Source organism: Callorhinchus milii, unplaced genomic scaffold (genome assembly GCF_018977255.1).
Source record: "Callorhinchus milii isolate IMCB2004 unplaced genomic scaffold, IMCB_Cmil_1.0 Scaffold24, whole genome shotgun sequence".
Taxonomy (NCBI): Eukaryota; Metazoa; Chordata; class Chondrichthyes; order Chimaeriformes; family Callorhinchidae; genus Callorhinchus; species Callorhinchus milii.
Window position 1 is genome coordinate 5,687,177 of NW_024704765.1, and position 25,156 is coordinate 5,712,332.

Consider the following 25,156-nt stretch of genomic DNA (forward strand, 5'->3'; position numbering starts at 1 on the left):
GGATTATTATTGTTATTATTATTAGGTTATCCTGTTCACACCAGTGGTTGTCAGGCAGTCTCCCATCTTGCTGCCTTTATCGGGGAATTTGTGACGGGATATTTGCAGCCGGCAGTTGCCCCACAGCCTGACGTGGTGCAAATACCTCTGGAACCATCCACCCTCCACCCCGGTACACAGTGGTTCTTATTTATTGCTCGCAGTGGTGGCTGCAGAGTTGGTCTGTGGAGCAGTGCTATCAGGCTGACTTTGATCTTTCAGATAGCGGTGGCTTAAGTAGATGTTTAAACGTACGGGGGGGGGGGGGGGGGTGGAGGGTGTGGGGGGGGATTGGGTGGGGGTTAAACACAAGCTGTGGCCACATTCCTGCTTTATGACGAGGGTTGGGAGGCCATGTGCTGGAATGAAGATCACAAGATTCATCTGACTTAACCTCTGGAGAGAGCATCGTGGCTTAGGTTTAGATTAAAGTCCAGGCCTGGTGGGTCCCATTAAAGGTTTGCGATGTGGCGTTGGGAATGTTGGGAATGTCATGCCTGGAATTCCCAAGCTCAGGCTGAGGAGGGCTGATCGAGTCAATCTGCCCAGAAGAGATAACAATAATAATGTCGCCCTGTGATGAACACGGCAACCGATTCACGTTGGGGAAGACCTCACCACGCAGCAGCCTATTTGCACACAGCAGCACCTCTTATTGCCCACCAGGAAATGGCCATCATTGATTTTATCCGAACAATCACTCCCTTGGGAACCCGCGAGGATTTCCCAGGTTCTCGCAGGAGATTTCCTCTGTCTTCACATTTGTAAATCTGCCATGTTATCGTTTGTGTGTGTGCGTGGGGGGGGGGGGGGGGGGTGGGTGGGTGTGGGGGGGGGGAGGGTGGCGGAGAATTTCATCAGTGCTGTCAGTGTTGAGAACAGACCCTTGAGTTCAAATAGTTGTATTGCTCGAAGGGCCACAGCTGTTGGCAGCGCAGTAACTGAGTATCACATTTCCCCCACAAAATACAGTCGGTGCAGGTTACAGTAAATCCTGCCAAGCGCCCCCCCCACTCCCCCCCCCCCCAACGTGAAAGGTGCTGTATCCAACGCAGGTATCGTTAATATTATTAAATACAACGGTTCGAACAGCCTCCTATCGTGAGGAGGAATGTTGTGTGACGTCTTTGTCAGTCCAGAAGGGACATCGTTTGCAAAGGAACATCTTGGTTAGAAATTGGAGCCAGATGGTCGTCAGGAGCGCTGTGTAAAGGCGGAGGACTCCTCGAGATGTCTTTTATATCTGTCATAAAACAGCACTTTGCTCAAGGGACCAGACTCTCAGCAGAAGCAGCTAAAGCAAACAGTGTCGGAATTGAACTACATCAGGCTTTAATGAGGAGAGAGGAGCAATGTGTTTGCTTTGTACCAAACCATCCGCTTGTCCTGTGTTTGCAGAGACTGATGGCATCACTCAATACACTATGGAATCAGTCTGCACAAGGACACTAGAAACATTAAGGTGATGGTTATCACCAATTACCTCAGCGCAAAGGGTGGGAAAGGGCTTGAGGGCAAGTGGACGCCTGGATTGGAGTTGGGTGGGTGGAGTATTGGAAGTCGACCCTGTGGTGAGATCCTGGAGCGTAGCGGTTAGAGCACTTCCCTCACAAGCCAGAGGATCCGGGTTTGATTCCCGGCAGGGCAAAGACTTAGGCAGGTTTCCTTACCTCCTCGCAATAAGTAGGAACCCGATTGTTAGTCAATTGGCAGATCGATTTTCCAGGGGTAATAATCCCTCACTAAAATAAATGTGGTCACTCAATCCACGGCTGTTTGTGGGGACGCTGCTGTGCGGAATTGGCTGCCGCGTTTCACCCACAGAATATACAGTCACTACACTTTACAGTGTATCCTGCGAAGCGCTTTGAGACGTCTCGAAGACGTGATGAGGCGCTGTGTCAAATGCAGGGATTATTATTATGCCGTGTGATATTCATGTCATATTCATGTCATATTGGTGTTGATTTGTTGTGTGGGACCCGTTTGCTGTTCATGTGATACAGATATGATGCACCGTGGTGTATGCTATGTGATGTTCATATGATATCTGTGTGATATTCATGTGATCTCTGTGTGATGTTCATATGATATCTGTGTGATATTCATGTGATTTCTGTGTGATGTTCATATGATATGTGTGATGTTCATGTGATCTCTGCGCGATGTTCATTTGATCTCTGTGTGATGTTCATGTGATCTCTGTGCGATGTTCATGTGATCTCTGTGTGAAGTTCATGTGATCTCTGTGTGCTGTTCATGTGACACACATGTACTGTCCATGTGACGCTCGTGTGATACCGGATGCTCAGCCTGAGCTCTCTCACCGCTCTCCTCTCCTCTCCTCTCCATGTTACAGGTTGTCCATCCGGGACATTTAAAGCAAACCAGGGTGAGGAGTTCTGCATGAACTGCCCCATCAACAGCCGGACCACTTCCCAAGGGGCAACTAATTGCGTTTGCCGCAATGGCTACTACCGGAGCGACAATGACCCCCCGGCCATGCCCTGCACCAGTGAGTTTATCAGCCGCTTGCCGTGACGTGCCATTAGTCTGATCATAATCATAGCAATAATATGACAATAATATAATCATAACCATCATAACTATAATAACAACAATAGTAATATAATAATAACCATCATAGCTATAATAATAACAATAATAACAGTAATAATGTAATAATAACAATACTAATAACAATAATAATAACAATAATAATAACAATAATAACCCTTACATTGGGTACATTAAAACTGGTATAAACTGTGTCAGTTGGTACCATAACATTTAATAATAATAATAATAATAATCCTCGCATTTGATACAGCGCTTTTCACGTCGGGAGGACGTCCCAAAGCGCTTCACAGAACACACTGTAAAGTGAATTGACTGTATATTTGTGGGCGAACGCAGCAGCCAATTGCGCACAGCAATGTCCCACAAACAGTCATAGATTGAATATGACCAATTTATTATTGGTTTTGGTTTTAGAGGGAATATTATTAGGCTCTGTGTGGAGTAAGGAAACTTGCCCAAGGTTTCACCCTCTGCCTGGAATTGAACTCAGGTCTCTCACTTGCAAAGCGAGTGCTCTAACCATTTAATGTGATTTATGCAAAGTATGAGTTATGGATATCATGTATGACTTATGTAAAGTTATGGAGGACATTTCACATCAGGAGGACGTCTCAAAGGGCTTCACAGAATATACTGTCAGGCGAATTGACTGTATATTTTGCGCGCAAAGTATTTTGACATCTCTTGACAACGCAGCATTCCCCTAGCACAGCGCTGGAGAGGTTTTAGGGTGCGGGGGGGGGGGGGGGGGTGTTCCATGTCCCCCCGTGGGAGCTCGAACCCACAATCTTCTGACTCCCGAGTCAGGAGTGCTCCCGACTGAGCCGGGCTGCCCGACACCTGCCCTGCTGGGCTCACGCCCAACATCCACAAACTCTGCTCATTCATCTTGTTGGCAAACAATACAGTCCAAAAGAGACCCACCAGGATGGAGCGTTGCTAAACCCTCTGAAGATAGTGATCGTAAACCAGAGTAATAAAGCCGGTGTAATTAACACACCAGCTTTGTCGTCTTGTTTCTCAGATCAGTTGAGTTACAAAGGGACATGGTCCCAGAGACTTACAATGGGGGAAACCAAACAAACCATAAACATGCTGTTAATAACGGACTTGATCAATGTCCCCCCTACCTCCCCCCACCCCTGGAGGCGGGGGTTTGGCTCTCGTTGTGGGGAGCAGGTCTGCAGTGACTGAGCAACACTGCCCTCCGCAGGATGGCTCAGGCATCGGGAACCAGCAGCTCTCTCCCCCAACCCCAGCCACTCCCAGCGAGACTGCTACCCTCCTTCCCCACCTCCCCTCCTTCCCCCTCTCTCTCCTTCCTCCCCCTCCCCCTCCCCCTCTTCGCTCAGTGCTACCCCGTCACCGGCTGGGGCTGAGCTAGCCCGGGCCAAGACCGCCACGCTGGGGTGGGGGCGCAGGGTGGGCCGGGCACAGAGGCCGGCCTGCAGCAGAGGCTGGCACATGGCAGAGCCAGCAGTGTCCATTGTAAACCTGATAGAGTGAGGATCTCACAACTGCAGCTCAACAGCTCAGACTGGACCCCACTGGAACCCACTGCCCCTCACTAGACTCCACTGGACCCCACTGGCCCCCATTAGACCCCACTAGACCACTACCCCCCACTAGACCCCACTGCCCCCCCACTGGCCCCCACTGGCCCCCATTGGACGCCACTAGACCACTGCCCCCCACTAGACACCACTGCACCCCACTAGACCCCACTGCCCCCTACTAGACCCCACTGCCTGTTTCAGTGCCACACGTGCCCCTGTGCCAGGCTGACTAGTCCTGACTGAGGTCCATGCCATTAACCCCTCCTCTGCCTGTGTCCGTGCAGCCACACCATCCTCTCCCCGCAACGTGATCTCGAGCGTGAACGAGACGTCTCTGAGCCTGGAGTGGATGTCACCGCGGGAGACGGGGGGACGGGAGGACGTGGTGTACAACGTGATCTGTAAGAGCTGCACAGCCGGGAGGAGGGGCTGCACTCGCTGTGGGGACAACGTGCAGTTTGTGCCGCGGCAGTTGGGTCTGGCCGAGCCCCACGTGTACATCAGTGACCTTCTCGCTCACACTCGCTACACCTTCGAGATCCAGGCTGTCAATGGCGTCTCCGACCAGAGCCCCTACTCCCCCCAGTACTCCTCTGTCAACATCACTACCAACCAGGCCGGTAAGTGTGCCGCTCACTACTGCGTCCCTCACACACTCACACACTGTGTACCACTCACTACTGCGTCCCTCACACACTCACACTGTGTACCGCTCACTATTGCGTCCCTCACACACTGTGTACCGCTCACTATTGCGTCCCTCACACACTCACATACTGTGAACCGCTCACTACTGCGTCCCTCACACACTCACACACTGTGAACCGCTCACTACTGCGTCCCTCACACACTCACACACTGTGTGGCGCTCACTACTGCGTCCCTCACACACTCACACACTGTGCTGCTCACTACTACGTCCCTCAAACAACAACTTGCATTTAGAAAGATCACCCTCACATGGGTAGCATGTCAGAGGCTGTACACACACGTACACACACGCACACGTACACACACGCACACGTACACACACACGTACACACACACGTACACATATGTACACACACACACACGCGGCTGCCTCTCTCTCCCTGGGGACATGGAGGATGTGATTGTGCAGGTTTTTTTGTTGTTCAGTATAACTGTCAGGAGTCTGATGTGTATCAATGGTAAAATGGCCTAAACCGCACCTCTGCCCAAACCCCGCTCAAGAGTTTATCTTCTTTGCACGTTTGACGTTACTCATACTTTGCGTAAATCGTATTAGGACAAGAACAACAACGACAAGAACCTGAGAGTACAGAGCGCCCTTCGCACAGGGCAGCGGCCCAGAACCCGGGAATGTTAAGTGTCGGGTCCTGACTGACACGGCTGACGTGAGGTTTTACTGCAGTGACTCTTCCGATCACGAGAGAGAGTCGAGAATTAGAATCGCAACCTGACCGAACGGTTAAGCCGTGTGCGATTGGGCGAAATGCCGACAGACAGTCTAACCCGGCAGAGCTCACAGCTCAGCTCAGCTCGGCCCCAGCCACACGGCATCTCCTGGGCTAGAGATTCCAGCAGTGCCTTTGATTGAGTCCATCTGTCTGATCGTATCAGGCTCAGTGGACCCGAGGGACACTGAACAGACAATCCGGCTTCCTGCGAGCGAGGGAGCGAGCGAGCGGAGGCTTAATGTAAACTGCAGCCCTCGTCCCCGGCTGTGAAACCGGCCTCGACCACCATCTCCTGACTCACTGAGCTCCGACAGCGAGTCAAACCATCGTGAATAATCATAATAATAATAATAATAACAACAATCTTTGCATTTGACATATCAACCCCTTCGAGACGTCTCAAAGCTCTTCACAAAATGCACTGTAAAGTGAATTGACTGCGTACTTTGTGGGTGAAACACTGATCCTTGCATTCGAAACATCGGGTTTCAAGGTGGGAGGACATCTCAAAGCGCTTTGCGGGATCTGCTGTAAAGTGTAGTGACTGTATGGTGTCGGCATTTGACACGGAGCATCGTCCCGTCTCACAAACAGCCATGAAATGAATGAACGATCACACACACGCGCGCTCTGCCACAGACCAGCGCAGACCTCATAAGCCACAGACCTCAGGAACAAAGTGCTTTTTTTTAAAAAAAAAACACCGACCACTGATTAAAATCCGAGAATTCCCTCCAGACCAGAGTGGGATCCCGAGGCTTTGATCTGTGCCAGAGTCAGCGCTGCCTGTCTGGCTCTCTCCTCACCCCTCGCTCTCACTCAGTCACTCGCTCAGTCACTCTTTAAGGACAGGTCAGGGAGTGACAGCTGGCGGTCAGCGTGATCCCAGAATCACTTGAAATCACTGTCGGACTCCAGACCCAACCCAAACACAGGCAGCAGTTAGTGAACAAGCTGCTGATTGAACCTGTCCTCACCCAGCAGTGCGGTTGGCAGACAAACTTCCAGCCATCCCTCCCTCCCTCACCCCACCACAAACTCTAGTCACAAAGAGTTATCAGAGCCTCCAGGATTTGGGGCAAATCTGCAGGATAACATTGGTGGCTCACTTCAGGTCCGTGTGTCTTGTCTGTCAGTGTGTGTGTCTGTGTGTGTGTCTGTCTGCTGCTGCGTTTGCCTACAAAATACACAGTCACTACGCTTCATGACGAATGGGTGTCCCTAACATTTTAAAATGGGATTAAAATAGTAAACCCAGATCAGTAGTTTAGGAGGGAGTTCAACGAGGTTCTATTTATAGGTTTAGGGCAATTTCAGGACAGACATCAAGGAGCTTTTCTTTAACCAGAGGGTAATCAATGACTGTGGCTGTGAGAGGAGACGGGTAGGGCTGGAAGTTCTGGAGTTGATGAGATCAGATGGGCCGAAGGGTCTTCCTCATCCCAAGGTATCTTGCCATCTTGCGAAGGTTTCGCTAATAACAAGCCCAATTCTGGTCGCTGCAAGAGGTTTTTCTCTGTCAGTGTAACCAACGGGCTGGTGGTTGGCGAGGGCTGTGTCCCTGTGGCGCTGGCGAGAGCATTGACCGGAGAAGCTCACATCAGGGGCTGCCACACTCCCCTCTCGGCAGGTCTGTCCAGCTCCACTTGGGAACCTGGATCCCGACCGGCCTCAGGTTTCAGTGGATTGCTGAATGTTACGGGATTAACATGAGGGATGGCTTTTCAACGCCGAAGCTACCACGGGTTTCAGATTTATGACATGTGTATTAACCAGCTGTCTTAGAAATGTAAGGTTTCTACCTCGCATTCTGTTTCCAAAACCATTCGTGATCTCCTGAGGAAAGCCAGCTCCAAGCTTCCTGTAACTCGGCTCTGGGAAGGAAATAGTTTTTAATGCACGCTCACGCCTGTGGTCTGTGTAAGTGTCCCATCTGTACCCCCGCAAACCCCACCCTCTGGAACTCCATCCCAGAGCCTCCCCGCCTCGCCCCCCCCCCCTGGCCTCCATCAAGGCCTCTTTGACCGTGCCTTCCCCCCCCCCCCCCTCTTGATTCCAACCCCCAGCTCGGGTGCAAACCCTTCACTGTCCAGCGCCTTGGGACGTCCTCCCGATGTGACAGGCGCGATTTATCAATGAAATTTGTGGTTGTTGTTGCCGTGGACTTGCCTACATTGTCCTAGTCTTTGTGCCATCCTGTGTGCGTGCGTGCATGTGCGTGCGTACACGTATGTGTGTGTGCGTGTGCACACGTGTGTGCGTGTGCACACGTAGTGTGTGTGTGTGTGCGTGTGCGTGCTGTGATACCATTGTTCATCCCACTCAGTTTTGGTTTTGTTTTCTCTTCCCTGTTCGTTGTCCCGCCCCTCCCCCACCTGACCAGATGCTGGACACCACTCGAGCAAAACCCACAAAGGTAAAGATTTTGTTTTGCTGCCTCCCCCCCTCCCCTCCCCTCCCCCTCTCCTCCTACCCCTCTGCCCCCCCCCCCCCCCACCCAACCCCACTCCGCCCCACCCAATAATATTGGTCATTCACTCCATAGCAGTTTGTGGGACAATGTTGTGCACCAATGAGTTGCCGTGTTTGCTTACAAGTACAGTCACTACACTGGACAGTAAATCCTGTGGGGCATTTCGAAATGTTTTGATGTGATGAGACACTGCAGTGAATCCGATACAAGAATGATTATTATTGTGAGTGAACTCATTGCGATCCGATATGGGCGTGAGTAGCTTGGGGAGTATGTGTGTGTGTGTCTTTCTGTGTGTGTGTGTGTGTGCACCTGTGTGCGTGTGCGCATGTGTGCGTGTGTGTGGATACGGGGATGGGTTTGTGCGTAGACGCAGGTGAGGGGCAGAGTGGTGTGTGTGGTGTTCCCCAGCCGGGCAGCACTGAGCAGAGCAGATTTTGGGGGCAGAGATCAAACTGGACCCAGCAGCTAATTGAGCGACTGCCCGGAGAACCGGCAGCTTAATCCCAGCTCGGAATTGGATCCGTGTGGGGTCAGATTGCCAAACGCGGCTGAGGCAGTTGATGTGAGTCAGTCCGCGTGGCTGTGACCTGCCCTCTCGCTGACAGAACCAGTGCCGGGAGGTTTATTAGTGCCAGCGTTTCACTGGGAACTAATCCCGTGTGTATCAGCTTTGCCGCTGAATCAATTCTCCTGCGTAAACTGGAGTCGGCTCAGGGTTTGAGTCTGACTGGAGCTCGCGCCTCTCTCTCTCTCCCCCCCACTGAATCCTGGGCAGGTACAGCTGCCATGTTTCGACACACGTTCCCCAGTGTTTAAAGGCACTAAATTGTGTCTGTTTAATGGTCTGTAATCCAGGCCAGGCTGTGTGTGAGTTGTCAGTAAAAACAAAGGATCAACAGTTGTGTAAAATCTTGGCAGCGAGATGTTCTTGCCGTTTCTGGCATCGCCGGACGCACAGCGTGGCCCGGGGATTGTCACCGGGTAAGTGGGCGACTGCCTGACAGTGTATTCTACAGGCTTTGAGGGAGGGTGGGGAGAAAGGGGGGAGAGTGGGGTGGGGGGCTGTGGCTGGGGTTGTGGCACTTTGCTGATTGTTGCGTCTGTTCCTGTTACAGCTCCCTCCGCTGTGTCCATCATGCACCAAGTCAGTCGCACTGTGGAGAGCATCACCCTGTCCTGGTCCCAGCCCGACCAGCCCAACGGCATCATCCTGGACTATGAGCTACAGCACTATGAGAAGGTAGGAAACCCGACACAGAGAAACAAGAGAGTTCTTTACAACCGTCTGTTTATTTATTGGGGCCACGACATGTCAAGCGACTGCCAGGATGGTGGAAGATGAACTAGATGGACCTTGGTCTTCTTTCGCCAGCAAATTCTTATGCCCTTGTGTTCTTATGACTTAATTAAGGGCAGCTGTAAACTCCTCCCTTTTACTTGTGATTTACATGTGAATCGACTGCATATTTAGCCACAAAATACACAGACAATTCGCTCTACAGTGTATCCTGTGAAGCGCCTTGAGACGTCTCAACGACGTGATGAGCTGCTCTTTAAATCGCAAGTGTAAATAATAATAATTATTATGATTATTGTTATTAATTACACCCCGAAGATCGTGAGTTCCAGCCCCGCGTCAGGACTTGGAGGTCACATAGTCTACTTGACCAGTGCGGCGCTGGGGGGGGGGGCAGAGAGCTGCATTGTCGGAGGTGCCGTCCTTCAGAGAAGGGGCGTTAAACTGAGGTCCCGACTGCCTGTTCAGGTCTACCCCCTCCGGTGTGTGCACTCGCTGCCCGTTGTGTCACGGTGTAGCTGATGCCTCTTGTGTTAGACAGTCCCAGAGCCGAGTCCTATTGGAAGCAGCCGAAGCCGAGGAAAAATAGGTTGTGACCTACATGAAGGGGATTATGTGATGGCAGATCTGCCAACAGAGATGTAATGCACCTGAAGCCATTAAAGCTCAGCTGCTCGTCTGATTAAGAGGCGAAAAGTAATTTTCTCTGAGAATCCAGTGATTTAGTGAATTCCGGAGTAAATGCGTCCCACTACACACGTCCCGTCCCTCAGCTTCCTGCCCACTGCTCCCTGTCCAAATGCTGTGTATGCACACTCGAATACAACACCAGCTTGACAACACTCGCCCACACTCACACACCAACACACACTCACTCACCAACACACACTCACTCACCAACACACACTCACACGCACCACCAGACACTCACTGTCACCAACACGCGCTCACTGTCACCAACACACACTCACTGTCACCAACACACATTCACCGTCACCAACACACACTCACTCACCAACACACACTCACACGCACCACCAGACACTCACTCACCAACACGCGCTCACTCACCAACACACACTCACTCACCAACACACATTCACTCACCAACACACACTCACACGCACCACCAGACACTCACTCACCAACACACACTCACTGTCACCAACACACACTCACTGTCACCAACACACACTCACTGTCACCAACACACACTCACTGTCACCAACACACACTCACTGACACCAACACATACTCACTCACCAACACGCACTCACTCACCAACACGCACTCACACACCAACACACATTCACACACCAACACACACTCACGCACCAACACACATTCACACAGTGAGTGTGTTTGTGTGTGTGAGTGCACACGGGCAGGTGAAAGGCCAGGTCCCCAACAGCATCAAATCCCCGGAAGTAACCAATTCCATACGCACAATAAACTAAATGGTTCTCTCTCTGTCTGTCTCTCCCTCTTTCCCTCTCTGTCTCTCCCTCTCTCCCTCTCCCTCTCTGTCTCTCCCTCTCTGTCTCTCCCCCTCTCTCTCTCTCTGTGTGCAGGACCAATCGGAGTACAACTCGACCACAGTGAAGATCCAGACTAACACAGCCACCATCCACCACCTCCGCGCAGGAACCATCTATGTTTTCCGAGTGCGAGCTCGCACCGTGGCTGGTTTCGGACGTTACAGCGGGAAGATGTATTTCCAGACCATGACTGAAGGTGTGTACGTCTGCCGTCGAAACCCTTTCGGTTGAGTCTCCCATGCGATGCGCTCACTGGTGCCGTCCTTCAGCTCCCTGTCTCCCTGTTCAGGGTGGACGTCAACCATCCCACGGGCTGGTCGGAGAGAGAAGGGAGTTTGGCCCAAGATCAAATGAGCCGATTTTTCCACAACTGTTTGTGGGGACACTCGCTGCTGTGCGCAATTGGCTGCCGCGTTTCGCCCACAAATACACAGTCCATTCGCTTTACAGTCTATTCTGTGACGCGCTTTGAGGTGTGATGAGGCGCTGGGCCAAATGCCAGGATTATTTTTGATATTATTATTGAAAAGGAAACGGGGAGAAACTCCTCGTGTCTGAAGGGCTCCTTCACATCCACCTGAACAGATAGGTTTAACGTCTCAGCTGAAGGATGGCACTGGTCACAAAGCAGTAACACCCCCAGCGCTGAGGTGTCTGCCTCGACTTACGTGAGTTCAAAGTCCCGACGTTGGGGAATTGAACCCACAATCTCCTCTGCCTCGGAGGCGAGAGGCAGCGACCGAGCCGGGCTGACGCAATAGCTGTAAAAGGTTGATGACTTTCCAGCGGTCGGTCGGGTTCTCTGATGACTCTTTGCTGTTGTTACAGCCGAATACCAGACCAGCATCCAGGAGAAGCTGCCTCTCATCATCGGATCAGCCGCTGCAGGCCTCGTCTTCATCATCGCTGTCGTGGTCATCATCATCGTCTGCAATAGGTAACGGTCTCGGGGTCTGAGCTCTGACTGACTGACCGACTGATGTGTGTCCATTCTCTCTGTGTGAACCCTGTGCATTTCTTCCTGTGGACAGTAAACTGCCTCTTCCCTCTCAGCCTCTTGTGTCACAGCAGCGCGTCAGCCACAGCAACACGACCAAAGAGGCTGTTTGACACTTGCCTGACATCGTCTAGAGCTGTACAGAGACTCTGTCTCCGTGTCTCTGTAACTGTACAGTCTCTGTCTCCATGCCCTCACCTGTACAGGGTCTGTCTCCTGTCTGTAACTAAAGTCTCGGTGTCTCTCCGTCTGTACTTGTACATTCTCTGTCTCTCTGACTGTAACGGTGCAGTCTCTCGGTAACTGTACAGTGTGCGTATGTCTCTGTGTCTGTGTGACTCTGTGTCTGTGTCTCTGTGACTGTAATAGTACTCAGTCTCCGAGTGCCAATGTAACTACAGTCTCTGTGTCTGTCTGTGTGTGTGTGTGTGCGTGTTTCTGTGTGTGTGTCTCTCTCTGTGTCTGTGTGTGTGTGTGTGTTTCTGTGTCTGTGTCTCTCTGTGTCTGTGTGTCTGTGTATTTGTGGAGTCCTGTAGCTCAGTGGTTAGAGCACTCGCTTTGCAAGTGAGAGACCTGAGTTCAGTTCCAGGCAGAGGGCGAAACCTTGGGCAAGTTTCCTCACTCCACACAGAGCCTAATAATAATCCTCCAAAACAGAACAATAATAAATTGGTCACTTTCAATCCACGACTATTTGTGGGACATTGCTGTGCGCAATTGGCTGCTGCGTTTCACCCACAAACATACAATCAATTCACTTTACAGTATATCCTGTGAAGCGCTTTGAGACGTCGAGAAGACCTGAAAAGCGTTATATCAAATGCAAGGATTATTATTATATTATTATCTGTGTGTATCTGTGTGTCGGTGTCTCTCTGTGTCAGTGTCTGTGTGTGTGTGTCTGTCTCTCTGTGTCTGTGTGTGTGTGTCTGTCTGTCTCTCTGTATCTGTGTCTGTCTGCGTGTGTCTGTCTCTCTGTGTCTGTGTCTCTGTGTGTGTGTGTCTGTCTCTCTCTGTGTCTGTGTATGTGTGTCGGTCTCTCTCTGTGTCTCTCTGTGTCTGTGTTTCTCTGTGTCTGTGTGTGTCTCTCTCTGTGTCTGTGTGTGTGCGTGTGTGTCGGTCTCTCTGTGTCTCTCTGTGTCTGTGTGACCATCTCTTACTGGAGCTGCTTACAGCCCCCAGTGAACCGACCGCTTTGTGCTCGACTGCATGTAGTCCTCTCCCCCTCCCCCTCCTCCGCGCTGGGGGCTGTTGTATTTCCGCCTCGGTGCAGCTCGGCCTGTGTGTGTGTGTGTGTAGCTGCTCAGTCTGCACGTGTGTGTGTGTGTGTGTGTATTCAGCCGGCGGTTGGTGGGGGGGAGGTGGGGGGGGAACATTACTATTCAAATATCAAATGCAAGGATTATTATTATTATATTTCCATGTGCAGCTGCCTGACACAGCACCACACACTGTCATTTCTTACCCCCAATAAGAAATGTCTTGTGATATGTAGCTTTGAGGAGACCTGACTTGATTTGAACAGACTTTTCCATTTGAGTTCACATCACCAAGCACGGAACCGTTGTGCCTTAAACTCCCCCCCCCACCACCCGCCCCCTGTTCCTTTATTGGTGTTAACCTTCCCCGAATCCCACACTCCTCCCCTTCAGACATCCCCGTGTGACTACAAGGATCTAACTATCTCCTTTCTACCTAACGCTAACTCCCACAGATCACCCATCTTCTGCCCAGGCTCCCAGCTCCAAGACCAAGGCTTCCAGTTCCAACAAGGTTCAAGCTTCCAGCTTCAAGGTCCATCCTTCCAGGCTCCCAGGTCTAAATTCCCAGCTCCCCAACTCTACTCTATCCACAGCCTCTCCCTTGTCATTGTCACCAACCAACACTCAGTCAACACACTGTGTTAAACCAACAGCTGATTCCCGCAGGTGGACCCAGGTTCTATGTTGGAGGCCATGAGACATCCACTGTATAATGCTTAGCCCCCTTCCTCCCATTTCCTTACTCCACACACACGCCTCTGTTTACCCAGCAGTGAGTAGGAACCCTGTTGTTAGTCAGTTGGCGGGTCACTTTTCCAGGGGTAATAATCCCTTCAATTCTTGTAAAAATTGGTCACTCAGTCCACGACTGTTTGTGGGGACGCTGCCGTGCGCAATTGGCTGCCGCGTTTCACCCGCAAACTACACAGTCAATTCACTTTACGGTATACTCTTGTGAAACGCTTTGAGACGTCACAAAGGCATGATAAGGCGCCATATAAATGCAAGGAGCTCTCGGGCTGACAATGCAACTTATTGCTGGGGTTAAGGAAGCCAGTTCCTGGAAATCCTTGCGAAGGGGGCACTGAGTTGTTGTGTGAGATCTTATCACAAACCCGGAGGCTGAGCTTCACAGTAAAACTCCCCTCCGTGGCCTGGATTGTGTTTCACTCGCTCTCTGCCCTTGGCCTGTGTTTGACAGGTGACGGCACTGAGGTCCTGACCTCTGATGGCACAGCCTGGAGTATGTTAAGAGTTGCTGAGCGGGAGCTTCTGGAGAACCTTATACGAGAGCAAGTTGCCCCAGCACCTCAGCCCCTGGGGAGATTACACCCTCTATCCCTCATCACCTCCCTCCTTCAGTCACTCCATCCCTCAGCACCTCCATCCCTGCTTCTTCTTCAGGATCTTCTCCAGGTTTCTTTATGAACAACATGTTTCCTGAGATTCCGATGTCACTCTTGTGCCTTTCTCTGACTCACAAGTTAAGCGATGCTTTGTTCCCACCTTCCCAAAGATACCGGCCTGAAACCATCTGCCAGAACATGACGATGGCTTGGCTTTGCTCTCCATCTCCCCAGTGTAGTGCTGAGCCATTCAGATCCCGGAGGCTCAGCTCACTATGTGTCCACAGATACACACACACACACCCAAACACACACACACTCACGCACACACAGACATGCACACATGCACTCACACACACACAGACACACACACACCTACACGCACCAGTTGGACAGAGCATCTGGGGCTCACCTGAATACATTATATATAAACAATATAAACTTAAGTTGCCAGGAGCTTATCTCAAAAACCTCATCTTATATGTTCCCTCATTTTGTCCTGTCAGCCATCAGCCGGCACTCTATCCCGAGGCCAGGAGCCCCACATCCCTCCTTTCCTCGTTCTTCCTCCACCCACTGTGAATCTGTGAATTTTATTCAGAACAAAGAGATTATGAAACATGGTTTTGCTTCTGTTTAATTTGGCTTCGCCAGCTTTGTCTCAGCCTGGCTCAGTCGCTGTGTGTGTCTCAGCCTGGTTCAGTCGCTGTGTGTGTCTCAGCCTGGCTCAGTCGCTGTGTGTGTCTCAGCCTGGTTCAGTCGCTGTGTGTGTCTCAGCCTGGCTCAGTCGCTGTGTGTGTCTCAGCCTGGCTCAGTCGCTGTGTGTGTCTCAGCCTGGCTCAGTCACTGGGTGTCAGCCTGGCTCAGTCACTGTGTGCCAGCCTGGCTCAGTCACTGTGTGTCAGCCTGGCTCAGTCTCTGTGTGTCAGCCTGGCTCAGTCGCTGTGTGTCAGCCTGGCTCAGTCACTGGGTGTCAACCTGGCTAAGTCGCTGGGAGTCAGCCTGGCTCAGTCGCTGTGTGTCAGCCTGGCTCAGTCGCTGGGTGTCAGCCTGGCTCAGTCGCTGTGTGCCAGCCTGGCTCAGTCGCTGGGTGTCAGCCTGGCTCAGTCGCTGGGTGTCAGCCTGGCTCAGTCTGTTTGTCAGCCTGGCTCAGTCGCTGGGTGTCAGCCTGGCTCAGTCCCTGGGTGTCAGCCTGGCTCAGTCGCTGGGGTGTCAGCCTGGCTCAGTCACTGGGTGTCAGCCTGGCTCAGTCGCTGGGTGTCAGCCTGGCTCAGTCGCTGGGTGTCAGCCTGGCTCAGTCTCTGTGTGTCAGCCTGGCTCAGTCGCTGGGGTGTCAGCCTGACTCAGTCACTGGGTGTCAGCCTGGCTCAGTTGCTGTGTGCCAGCCTGGCTCAGTCGCTGGGTGTCAGCCTGGCTCAGTCGCTGTGTGTCAGCCTGGCTCAGTCGCTGTGTGTCAGCCTGGCTCAGTCGCTGGGTGTCAGCCTGGCTCAGTCGCTATGTGTCAGCCTGGCTAGGTCGCTGGGTGTCAGCCTGGCTCAGTCGCTGGGGTGTCAGCCTGGCTCAGTCGCTGGGGTGTCAGCCTGGCTCAGTCGCTGGGGTGTCAGCCTGGCTCATTCGCTCGCGCTCTCGCCTCTGAGTCAGACGTTCGTGTGTTCACGGGCCCCACGTTACGGGGCTTTGAGCTGACAGCCCGGGCTGACTGTCCAGCGCGGAGCTGGGGGACCGTGGCGTTGTCGGAGATCCTGTCTTCGTTGAAACCCGCGGCCGCTGCTCAGGCGAAAGTTACAAGATCCCGCAAGGCTATCACCAAAAGAGACGGGAGGTTCTTACGCAGAGCGTTGTTATGGTTTGGAATAACCGGCCTGAAAGGCTGGTGGCAGCAGATTCAATAACAACTTTCAAAAGGGAATTAGACAGCAACCGGAAAAGGGAAAAGAATTGCGAGGATTTGGGGAAAGAGCGAGCGAGTGGGGGACTGATTGGGCGACTCTTCCAAAGAGCTGGCACAGGCTTGATGGGCTTAATGGCCTCCTTCTTTGCTGTAAGACTTTATGCTTCAATGATTTGAGGTTACCTGAGAGAGGTGGGGGGGTGGGGGGGGGGTGGGGTGGGCAGAGGTGAGTGGCGCTTGTTGCAAGAGGAGAAATCACACCCTCTTGGAGGGGGTGGGTGGGGGTGGGGGGGTTTCACCAGATCTATTGTGAGGGGTTTGACGGCTCACTTTAACCCTTTAACTTGTTGAGTGATTTTGTTTTGTGGGGGGAAGCTGATGCACCCCCAGTGTTGAGTAAACGGCCCAACTAACGCACTCTGACAGGAGTCACCAGCACTGATGTTAGATGTGAAACAAGCTGCTCTGTGTCTTGCCGCGCGCTGAAGAATGCTCTGAATGTGTCATCTCCTTTGCTCCCCTTTTCAGAAGGCGAGGGTTTGAAAGAGCGGACTCTGAATACACAGACAAGTTGCAGCATTACACCAGCGGTCACGGTGAGTGTGCGGGAATTAACCCGCAGCGCTAAATATTACAGCAGTCGCCTTCCACCCACAGACAGGCAGAGCCAGAGGCAGATTGCTCCATCGATCTACGCTCATCAAACTGCTTAACGGACAGGGCAGCTCCGTCAAATGTTTCCAGCGCGCGCGTTCATTTGGCATCGTAAAAAAACTAATCATAATAATAATTTGACCCCTCAATCCACGACTGTTTGTTGGACGCTGCTGTGAGCAATTGGCTGCCTCGTTTCACGCGTAAAATACACGGTCAATTGACTTTACGGTGTATCCTGTGAAGCGCTTTGAGACGTCTCGAAGACGTGATAAGGCGCTGTATCAAATATTATTATTACGGTAAAGACTGGAGCCTGTTACCAGTCAGTTGAAGGAAGGCTATCAGTGCCCTTGCCCTTCACTCAGAACCTGATCCAGTGTTGCTGTGCGGGGGTGCAGGTGGAACTGAAGTGAGAAAAAATGTCTGGAGGATAGTGTGATAGTGCACGAATGTTGGCTGGTGTTAAAGACTGATGAATGGTTTCACTCAGAGTTGCCCCAGTCTTTGGGCTTTCACCTCCCTCCGTTATCTGGGATGGACCCCATCTGCTTCGGGCAGCTTGTCCACTGTGTAAGTTGCGACAACCTCTATGTCGAACGACTGTTCCCTTTACACCTGCCCCCACCCGCCTCTACCGCAATCGCCCCATCACCCTCTCATGTAAACCCAGCAGCGGAGGTCTGCTTGGCAGGTCCTCCCATTTCCTCGTTCTCCCCTCCACTCTCTCCCCAGGTCACCCTCTTGGTTCTTTGTGTTTTCCCAAACCCTTGTTGTGCGTTCCCCACTTTCACAGCCTCTGATTCTCGTTACACCTCTTGGTTTGCGCGCCAACGTTCCCTAGATTTTTAGCCAGTTTCCCTTAACTCTGAGATGTCGGGATTTCACTGGCAGTGTAGTGACTGTGTATTTTGTGGGCCAATGTGGCAGCCCATTTGTGCCCAGCGATGTCCCAAACAGCCATGAGCTGTATAGACAGTCCTCCCTCTGGTGATAGAAGGTGGGCACTGCACACACCACTGGACCCAGTCCTCTTCCCCTCACAATGACCAGCGTAGAGAGATCCTATCTGGCTAAGACGTGGTGACATTTCGGGCCATTTGGGGTTATTAAAATACTGCACGGGCAAAACTCCACTTTACAACATATTTTAAATATCTGTGAAGTCCATAACTACATTGTAAAGTACGCGATATAATAAACATATGTCATACAATTCACTTTACAGTATATTCTGTGAGGCGCTTTGAGACGTCTCAATGATAAGGCGCTGTATCAAATGCAAGGATTATTATTATTATTATTCATTGTTATTATAATAAGTTTAATGGCACCACCTACTGTACAGCTGGCGATTTATCCCCCAAAGGCTGTGATGTGAAATGATCCATTTAGTTTGGGGGATTGTTGGTGAGGACAGCGCAGTGGAGAGACTCCTTCTCTTTTCAAATAGCCGCAAGAAAACTTTAAACGTCCTCCCGAACAGCCGGACGGGACCTCGGATTAACATAGAAGTATTATAACCTTTCATCCGACAATCGGCACAGTCCCAAGGCGTTGGACAGTCAGGATTTGGACCCGAGCTGGGGGTTGGGAATCACCACACACACCCTGCCCCGACCTTGCTTATTCCGAAGTTCCCTTCCATTATTAAGACGGTTACATCCCTCAACTCCGGGTTAATTCACTCGTGCGAAGGATTTGGGGGAGAATGAACGGCGGACGTTTTTCTAGTTGTTTTTTTTTCTCTCCCCATTTTCCCCGTCTCTCTCTCTCTCTCTCTCTCTCTCTCTCTCTCTCCTTGTTGCAGGTGGACAGGACGAGCTGAGCCACGGACCTCTTCTCGAGCAGCTGCATTGTCGCTCCACGCTCAGCCGGCAGAAGGTGCAGTTCAAGCCGGGTGAGCCAGGCCGTGTGAGCTTCCGCTTCACTTACTTTTCCTCTCTTTCGTTTTCTTTCGTTTTCCCTCCCAGCGAACTCCGCCCTCCGGCCCGCCACCCCCACCCCCCCTTCCCTGTTCCCCGACCCCCACCCCCATCCCCACCACCAAATGTCACATTGATCGCGTGAGTGCAAAGGGTTCAATAGTCAATTGGGCTTCAACAACAACAACTTGCATTTACATAATGTCCTTCACGCAGGGTTATAATATTAATAATAATAATAATAATAATAATCCTTGCATTTGATCTAGCATCTTATCACGTCGTTGAGACGTCTCAAAGCGCTTCGCAGGATGTACTGTAAAGTGTAGTGACTGTGTATTTTGTGTGTCTCGGAGCGATTATCAGATCCCGGGGCGAATGTTCGCTCTCCTCACATTGACTCCCGGCCCCGAGAGAAAGTGCTGTGTGACGGGCTGTGTATGTGAGAGGAGCTGTGTGTGTGTGTGTGTGAGGGGCTGTGTGAGAGGTTCCATGAGGGGCTGTGTGAGGGGCTGTGTGAGGGGTTGTGTGTGTGTGTGTGTCAGAGGGGCTATGTGAGAGGCTCTGTAAGGGGTTGTGTGAGGGGCTGTGTGCCACACATTGTACCAGCTCGTGACAACACTGAATGAAGTTGCTTCTCATTGCAGTGGCGCCGGGAATGAAGATTTACATTGACCCGTTCACCTACGAGGATCCCAATGAGGCCGTGCGAGAATTTGCGAAAGAGATTGAGATTTCCAGTGTGAAGATAGAGCAGGTTATTGGTGCAGGTATCTATCTGTCCATCTGCTATCTGTCCATCCATCTATCTCTCTGTCCATCTGTCCGTCTATCTATCTGTCTGTCCATCTTTCTCTGTCTGCCTGTTCCAGCCTACTTCTCCCTACTTTACTGTATCTCTCAAATTGTGTCTCTTCCCTCACAGTGCCTAGTGCTGGGTTTCCTCTAATCTCTGAGCTCCATCTTGGTGACGTGGCATGTGGCCAAAATCCGGAGGAATGTAAATTACTCCCAGCACGAATCTATCTGCCTCCACCCTCGATCCCAGGAATCACTGATGTCCATCCAGGACTTGGTATCACTATCTATTTCCCTCTCGAGAGCCACCATGAACTCCATCTCCACTGCTCTTAAAAAACAACTGAATGTTGTGTTGGGAAGATTTTGACACAAAGGGCAGTGGAAATCTGTAACTCTCTCCCCCAAAAGGCTGTGGGTTTTGGATCAATTGAAATGTTCACGGCGGAGGTGGATAGATATTTGTGAGGTCACTGTATCCAGGGATATGGAGTAAAGGCGGGTAATTGGAGTTGAGGTACAGATCAGCCGTGATCTAGTAGAATGGCGGAACAGGCTCGGGGGGGCTGAATGGCCTCCCTATGTTCCTACGGTAGGCCGCGTATTGTCGGCGGATGGGATGAAATGGGCTGAAAGGCCTTCTTCATCTGAACCGATCTTGTGAAGAACATCCCTGAGGGTAAGAGAGGAAGAGGTCGCCCACGTGGGCTGTCAGAGAAACAACAGCCCTTTTTGCTTTGCTTCCTGTCCCAGGTGAGTTTGGGGAGGTGTGCAGCGGCCACCTGAAGCTCCCGGGGAAGAGGGAGATCTTCGTGGCCATCAAGACGTTGAAATCCGGCTACACCGAGAAGCAGCGGCGAGACTTCCTGAGCGAGGCCAGTATCATGGGGCAGTTTGACCATCCCAATGTCATCCACCTGGAAGGAGTGGTCACCAAGAACACGCCAGTCATGATCGTCACAGAATTCATGGAGAACGGATCGCTGGATTCCTTCCTGCGGGTGAGACACATCCCGTCGCCCGCTTTAGTTACTGCCCTCTCAGTTATGTGCTTTGGGTGAAGCTGAACGAGCCTCATCACATCGTCGAGACGTCTTAAAGCGCCGAAAGACAATACATAATAATATTAATGATAATGATTCGGTCACTTCAATCCACGACTTGTTGGTGGGGACGTCGCTGGGCGCAATTGGCTGCCGCGTTTTGCCCACAAAACACACAGTCACTACACTTTACAGTGTATCCCATGAAGCGCTTTGAGACGTCTCGACGACGTGATCAGGCGCCGGGTCAAACCCCGGGGCTGTTATTATTGTTATTATTATTATTATTATTATTGCACTTTGGGATGTCCTCCCGATGTGAAGGAAGTGGCACAAATGGGAACCGTTCAGTGTGTAAAAGTTCGCCCTTCTCTCTCTTTCTCTCTCTCGTCAGCAAAACGACGGGCAGTTCACGGTTATCCAGCTGGTGGGGATGCTGCGAGGCATCGCCGCGGGGATGAAGTACCTTTCAGACATGAACTACGTGCACAGAGACCTCGCTGCCCGCAACATCCTGGTCAACAGTAACCTGGTCTGCAAGGTCTCCGACTTCGGTCTGTCCCGGTTTCTGGAGGACGATACCTCGGATCCGACCTACACAAGTGCTTTGGTAATAAAGCCGTCGCCTGTCCTCCACGCGGGTTTGTGTGCAGTGGCTCAGGCCTGGCCCCCTCCCCGCTCCCCGCAGTCCCATCAGACCAGCTGGGGTGCAGGTCAGGCCCTTGTTGCACTGCGTCAAACGTCAAAGGGCCCCGTGTAAATACATGTCTGTTGTTGTTGTCACTGGATGCAAAGTGTCAAGCGTCTCTCGCTCTGCGTTAAGGTGACCGTTGTCTCTCTCTCTCCCTCTGTTACAGGGTGGGAAGATTCCTATCCGCTGGACGGCACCAGAGGCCATTCAGTACAGGAAGTTCACCTCAGCCAGTGACGTGTGGAGCTATGGTATAGTCATGTGGGAAGTGATGTCGTATGGGGAGAGACCGTACTGGGACATGACCAACCAGGACGTACGTTCCTTACCTTTTTTGACGCTATTAAATCGTCTCCTTGTGACGTGTAAGCTCTTGCCCGTTGTGTTGGGATCCTCTGGAGGAGTCGCCCTCTCTTCACCCCAGTCCCCCACCTACGGGAGAGGCCGTCAGAGCTCAGTGCCTGATGTACCTTGTCTGCCTGTCGCCAGCGCCGGCCACTCACACTAGCGGCCACACACTGCGCCTAATCCTGTCCGGAATTAGGTAATCAGGATATGGTCCCTCCAGGGGCACAGAGAGCGCGAGCGAGAGAGAGCGAGAGAGAGAGCGAGAGAGAGAGCGAGAGAGAGAGTGCGCATTCCATTGCAGACATTTCCTGTGGAACTCTCGGGAAGTCTGATGTGGATACTCTTTGGATACCAAATACAAGGATTATTATTATTATTATTGTTGTTATTATTATATGTTGTGGTGGTGTCTGTCTACTCCCAGCTCACAGTCGCCCCCCTCTGGCCAGTAAACGCACTGCCGGCTTCCGGCACCAGATTGCAGTGCGATCGCATTGGCCACTCGGCGTCCTTCACATCTCGGCAGGACGTGTCTCCAGGGCTTTTGACGGGATCCACTGCAATGTGTGTGTCTCGCAGCAGCTCATTGGGACCCAGCGACGTCCCACGCGCCTTCATGTAGCGAGTGACCCATCGCGTCTGGGACACGTGCGTGTTCCGGACACCGGGAGAAGCCGCTTTGCGTATTCCAAGTGAACGGAGATCGTTACAGCCCAACTGAACAGGCAGACGGGGCTCGGCACCTCACACAATGCAGCGCTCTCTCCCCACCCCAACCCCCCCCACCCCCAGGGCTGCTTTGGAGTCTCAGCCTAGACTGTGAGCTCAGAGTGCCCCCTCGCTGAGTTTGGGACCCACCACTCTCTGACTGCGAGGTGAGAGGGCACTCAGTGAGCCAGGCTGCTTCACTGATATCACAAGGTTGTGTCAGCAGGAGTCGGACGTCCTCTCGATGTGTTGCGTTAAACCTCCTGTGCCTGACCCTGTTCCAGGTGATCAATGCCATTGAACAGGACTATCGCCTGCCACCCCCCATGGACTGCCCCACCGCCCTGCACCAGCTCATGCTCGACTGTTGGCAAAAGGATCGTAACAACCGGCCCAAGTTTGGTCAGATCGTCAACACCCTGGATAAAATGATCAGGAACCCAAACACCCTGAAGGCCCTGACACCCCCCACCTCAGGGTGAGTTGCCGTCCTCTGGAGATCACGCAACACATTGAGTGCTGACAGTCCTGGTCGTGTAGCACGAACATCTCACACACGCAGGGACTGGCACATCGTGCCTGTGGTGTCCCTCTGCGCCCTGTGCTCTCTGCATCCCTGTGTGTCTCCCTCTGTCTTGCAGGGTGACTCTGCCTTTGCTGGATCGCACAGTCCCAGACTTTTCTACCTTCAGCACAGTGGACGACTGGTTAGATGCCATTAAGATGGGTCAGTACAAGGAGAACTTCACCAATGAGGGCTACACGTCGTTTGACCTGGTTTCTCAAATGACGGCAGAGTAAGTTGTGCCTGACCGCCGCACCGGTGCTGAGATCACAATCCTTGCACTTGAGCTGCCGCGTTATCACCTCGTTCGGATGTCTCAAAGCGCTTCGCGGGATTTTTACTGTGAAGTGTAGTGACCGTGTGTTTGAATGCCCTGACTACACGGACTACATGTCCTGCTGTAGTCTGTGTGCTCTTTATGTGTTGGGGCATCACCACCTTACCTACCCTGTGTCTTTGTCTTGCTCCCCAGGGATATCCAGAAGGTTGGGGTGACCTTGGCAGGGCATCAGAAGAAGATTTTGAACAGTATTCAAATGATGCGGGCACAGATGAATCAAATTCAGTCGGTGGAGGTTTGACCTTTGGGGGTCAGGTTCTGAAACGTCCCCCCACCGCGCCCCCCCCCCCCCCACCCTCTTCCCCCCCCCCCCCCCCAATCCTCACCCCCGAAAAACAAATATTCAGGAAGTCACACGAGACGGACACTCTTCAACTGAGCCTCCAGGAGAGAATGAAAGACCTTCTGGGAACAATTCAGCAAGGCCGTGAAGTGAAGATGGGAATGGTGTTTGACATTAGTTATATATATATATATATATATAGCCAGGAAAGCCCTTTATTCCGAAGGGCTCCATGAACAGGCTCAAGGGGCTGAATGGCCTCCTCCTGTTCCTATGTTCCTGTGTAACAGAGATGCACAACCAACCACGGATCTTCCAAGTACCGAGTGTGGTGATAGGGAGGCGGCTGAAAGAGCTGCGATCGTTACTTAACCACCTCCGTGTGCCCCCGCTCCTCTCGCTCCCTCTCTCCCTCTCTCTTTCTCCCTCTCTCCCTCTCTCCTCTTCAATAATAAACCCAACTCAGGCAAACAAAAATAACCTGGGCAACGAACAATCTCCCAACGCTGCAGGTCCCTGCCCCGGGGAAGCTCACTGCCATATTACCTGCACCATCGAAGCTTCAACGCTCGGGCTGAGGCGAGGGCCTGCTGATGGCCGTGACTGTTCGTGTTCCTCTTCTGGGCCCAAACAACAACCGTAAGCTCTTCCTGATCGATGAGAAGATTTTTTTTATTGGTGTTTCAGAACTTTTGGGTCAGTTCCTGATGGGGACGCTGTGGTTTACTTTCCCTGAGATGGGCCCCTTTTCCCCCACCAATCCCCCTCCCTCTCCCCTCCTCCCCCCCCCCCATAATATTGGTGCTGTGACCCTCAAGTCGACGTTTATATTATTAGTTTAAGATAGTGATTTCTTCCTGCCCTTAGCCCCACGCTGCCCTCGTCCTGTACATATCAACAGCAACTTGGATTTATAGAGCTCACTCCCTCACGCTGGGTAACGTCCAACTGTGTGACCCCCACCCCACGCAAACCCTCCCCCACACCCTCCCTTTCCCCCCACCCCCAAATCCCATTTGCACAGGAAATTTTTAAAAAATCAGAAACATCACGAAAGCGGAAGGTTGAGAGTTAACACTTTTTTAAAAAAAACACACATGCAGAGCAGCTTTTTACTGTGACGTCACCGGGTTCAGTGTTTGTGGGGGTGGGGGTGGGGGGGGGGGTGGGTACGTGAGGTGGGGGTGGGGTGGGGAGTTGGGGGCACTCATGACCCCAACTGGGTCTTTGGTACCTTGAGGGAGAGCGTTTGCTCTTAGTCTGGCCAAGCTTTCCCGCTGCTTGTCCAGCTCGGACCCCCCCCCCCCCACTCCCTGCTAGTTAGTTAGTTATAGTTAGTTAGTTAGGGCTTTGGCTGCAGGGTTAACAGGAGCTGAGGGG

General features: G+C 52.1%; 1 protein-coding gene across 4 annotated transcripts in view; it reads left to right on the forward strand.

Moving 5' to 3' along the window:
* Window positions 1–23,734, forward strand: part of LOC103187651 (ephrin type-B receptor 2) — a 36,668-nt gene extending 12,934 nt beyond the window's left edge. The window contains exons 3-15 of one of the 4 annotated variants that reach the window (XM_007907239.2): window positions 2,399–2,554; window positions 4,460–4,795; window positions 9,206–9,330; window positions 10,959–11,121; window positions 11,754–11,862; window positions 16,950–17,017; window positions 19,648–19,770; window positions 20,552–20,799; window positions 21,236–21,451; window positions 21,699–21,848; window positions 22,873–23,066; window positions 23,230–23,385; window positions 23,626–23,734. In XM_007907239.2, coding sequence (XP_007905430.1) covers window positions 2,399–2,554; window positions 4,460–4,795; window positions 9,206–9,330; window positions 10,959–11,121; window positions 11,754–11,862; window positions 16,950–17,017; window positions 19,648–19,770; window positions 20,552–20,799; window positions 21,236–21,451; window positions 21,699–21,848; window positions 22,873–23,066; window positions 23,230–23,385; window positions 23,626–23,734 — 2,153 coding nt within the window. The remainder of the gene's footprint in view (window positions 1–2,398; window positions 2,555–4,459; window positions 4,796–9,205; window positions 9,331–10,958; window positions 11,122–11,753; window positions 11,863–16,949; window positions 17,018–19,647; window positions 19,771–20,551; window positions 20,800–21,235; window positions 21,452–21,698; window positions 21,849–22,872; window positions 23,067–23,229; window positions 23,386–23,625) is intronic. The other 3 variants (XM_042343683.1, XM_007907240.2, XM_042343684.1) reach the window with 3 other exon arrangements.
* Window positions 23,735–25,156: the final 1,422 nt, after the last annotated feature.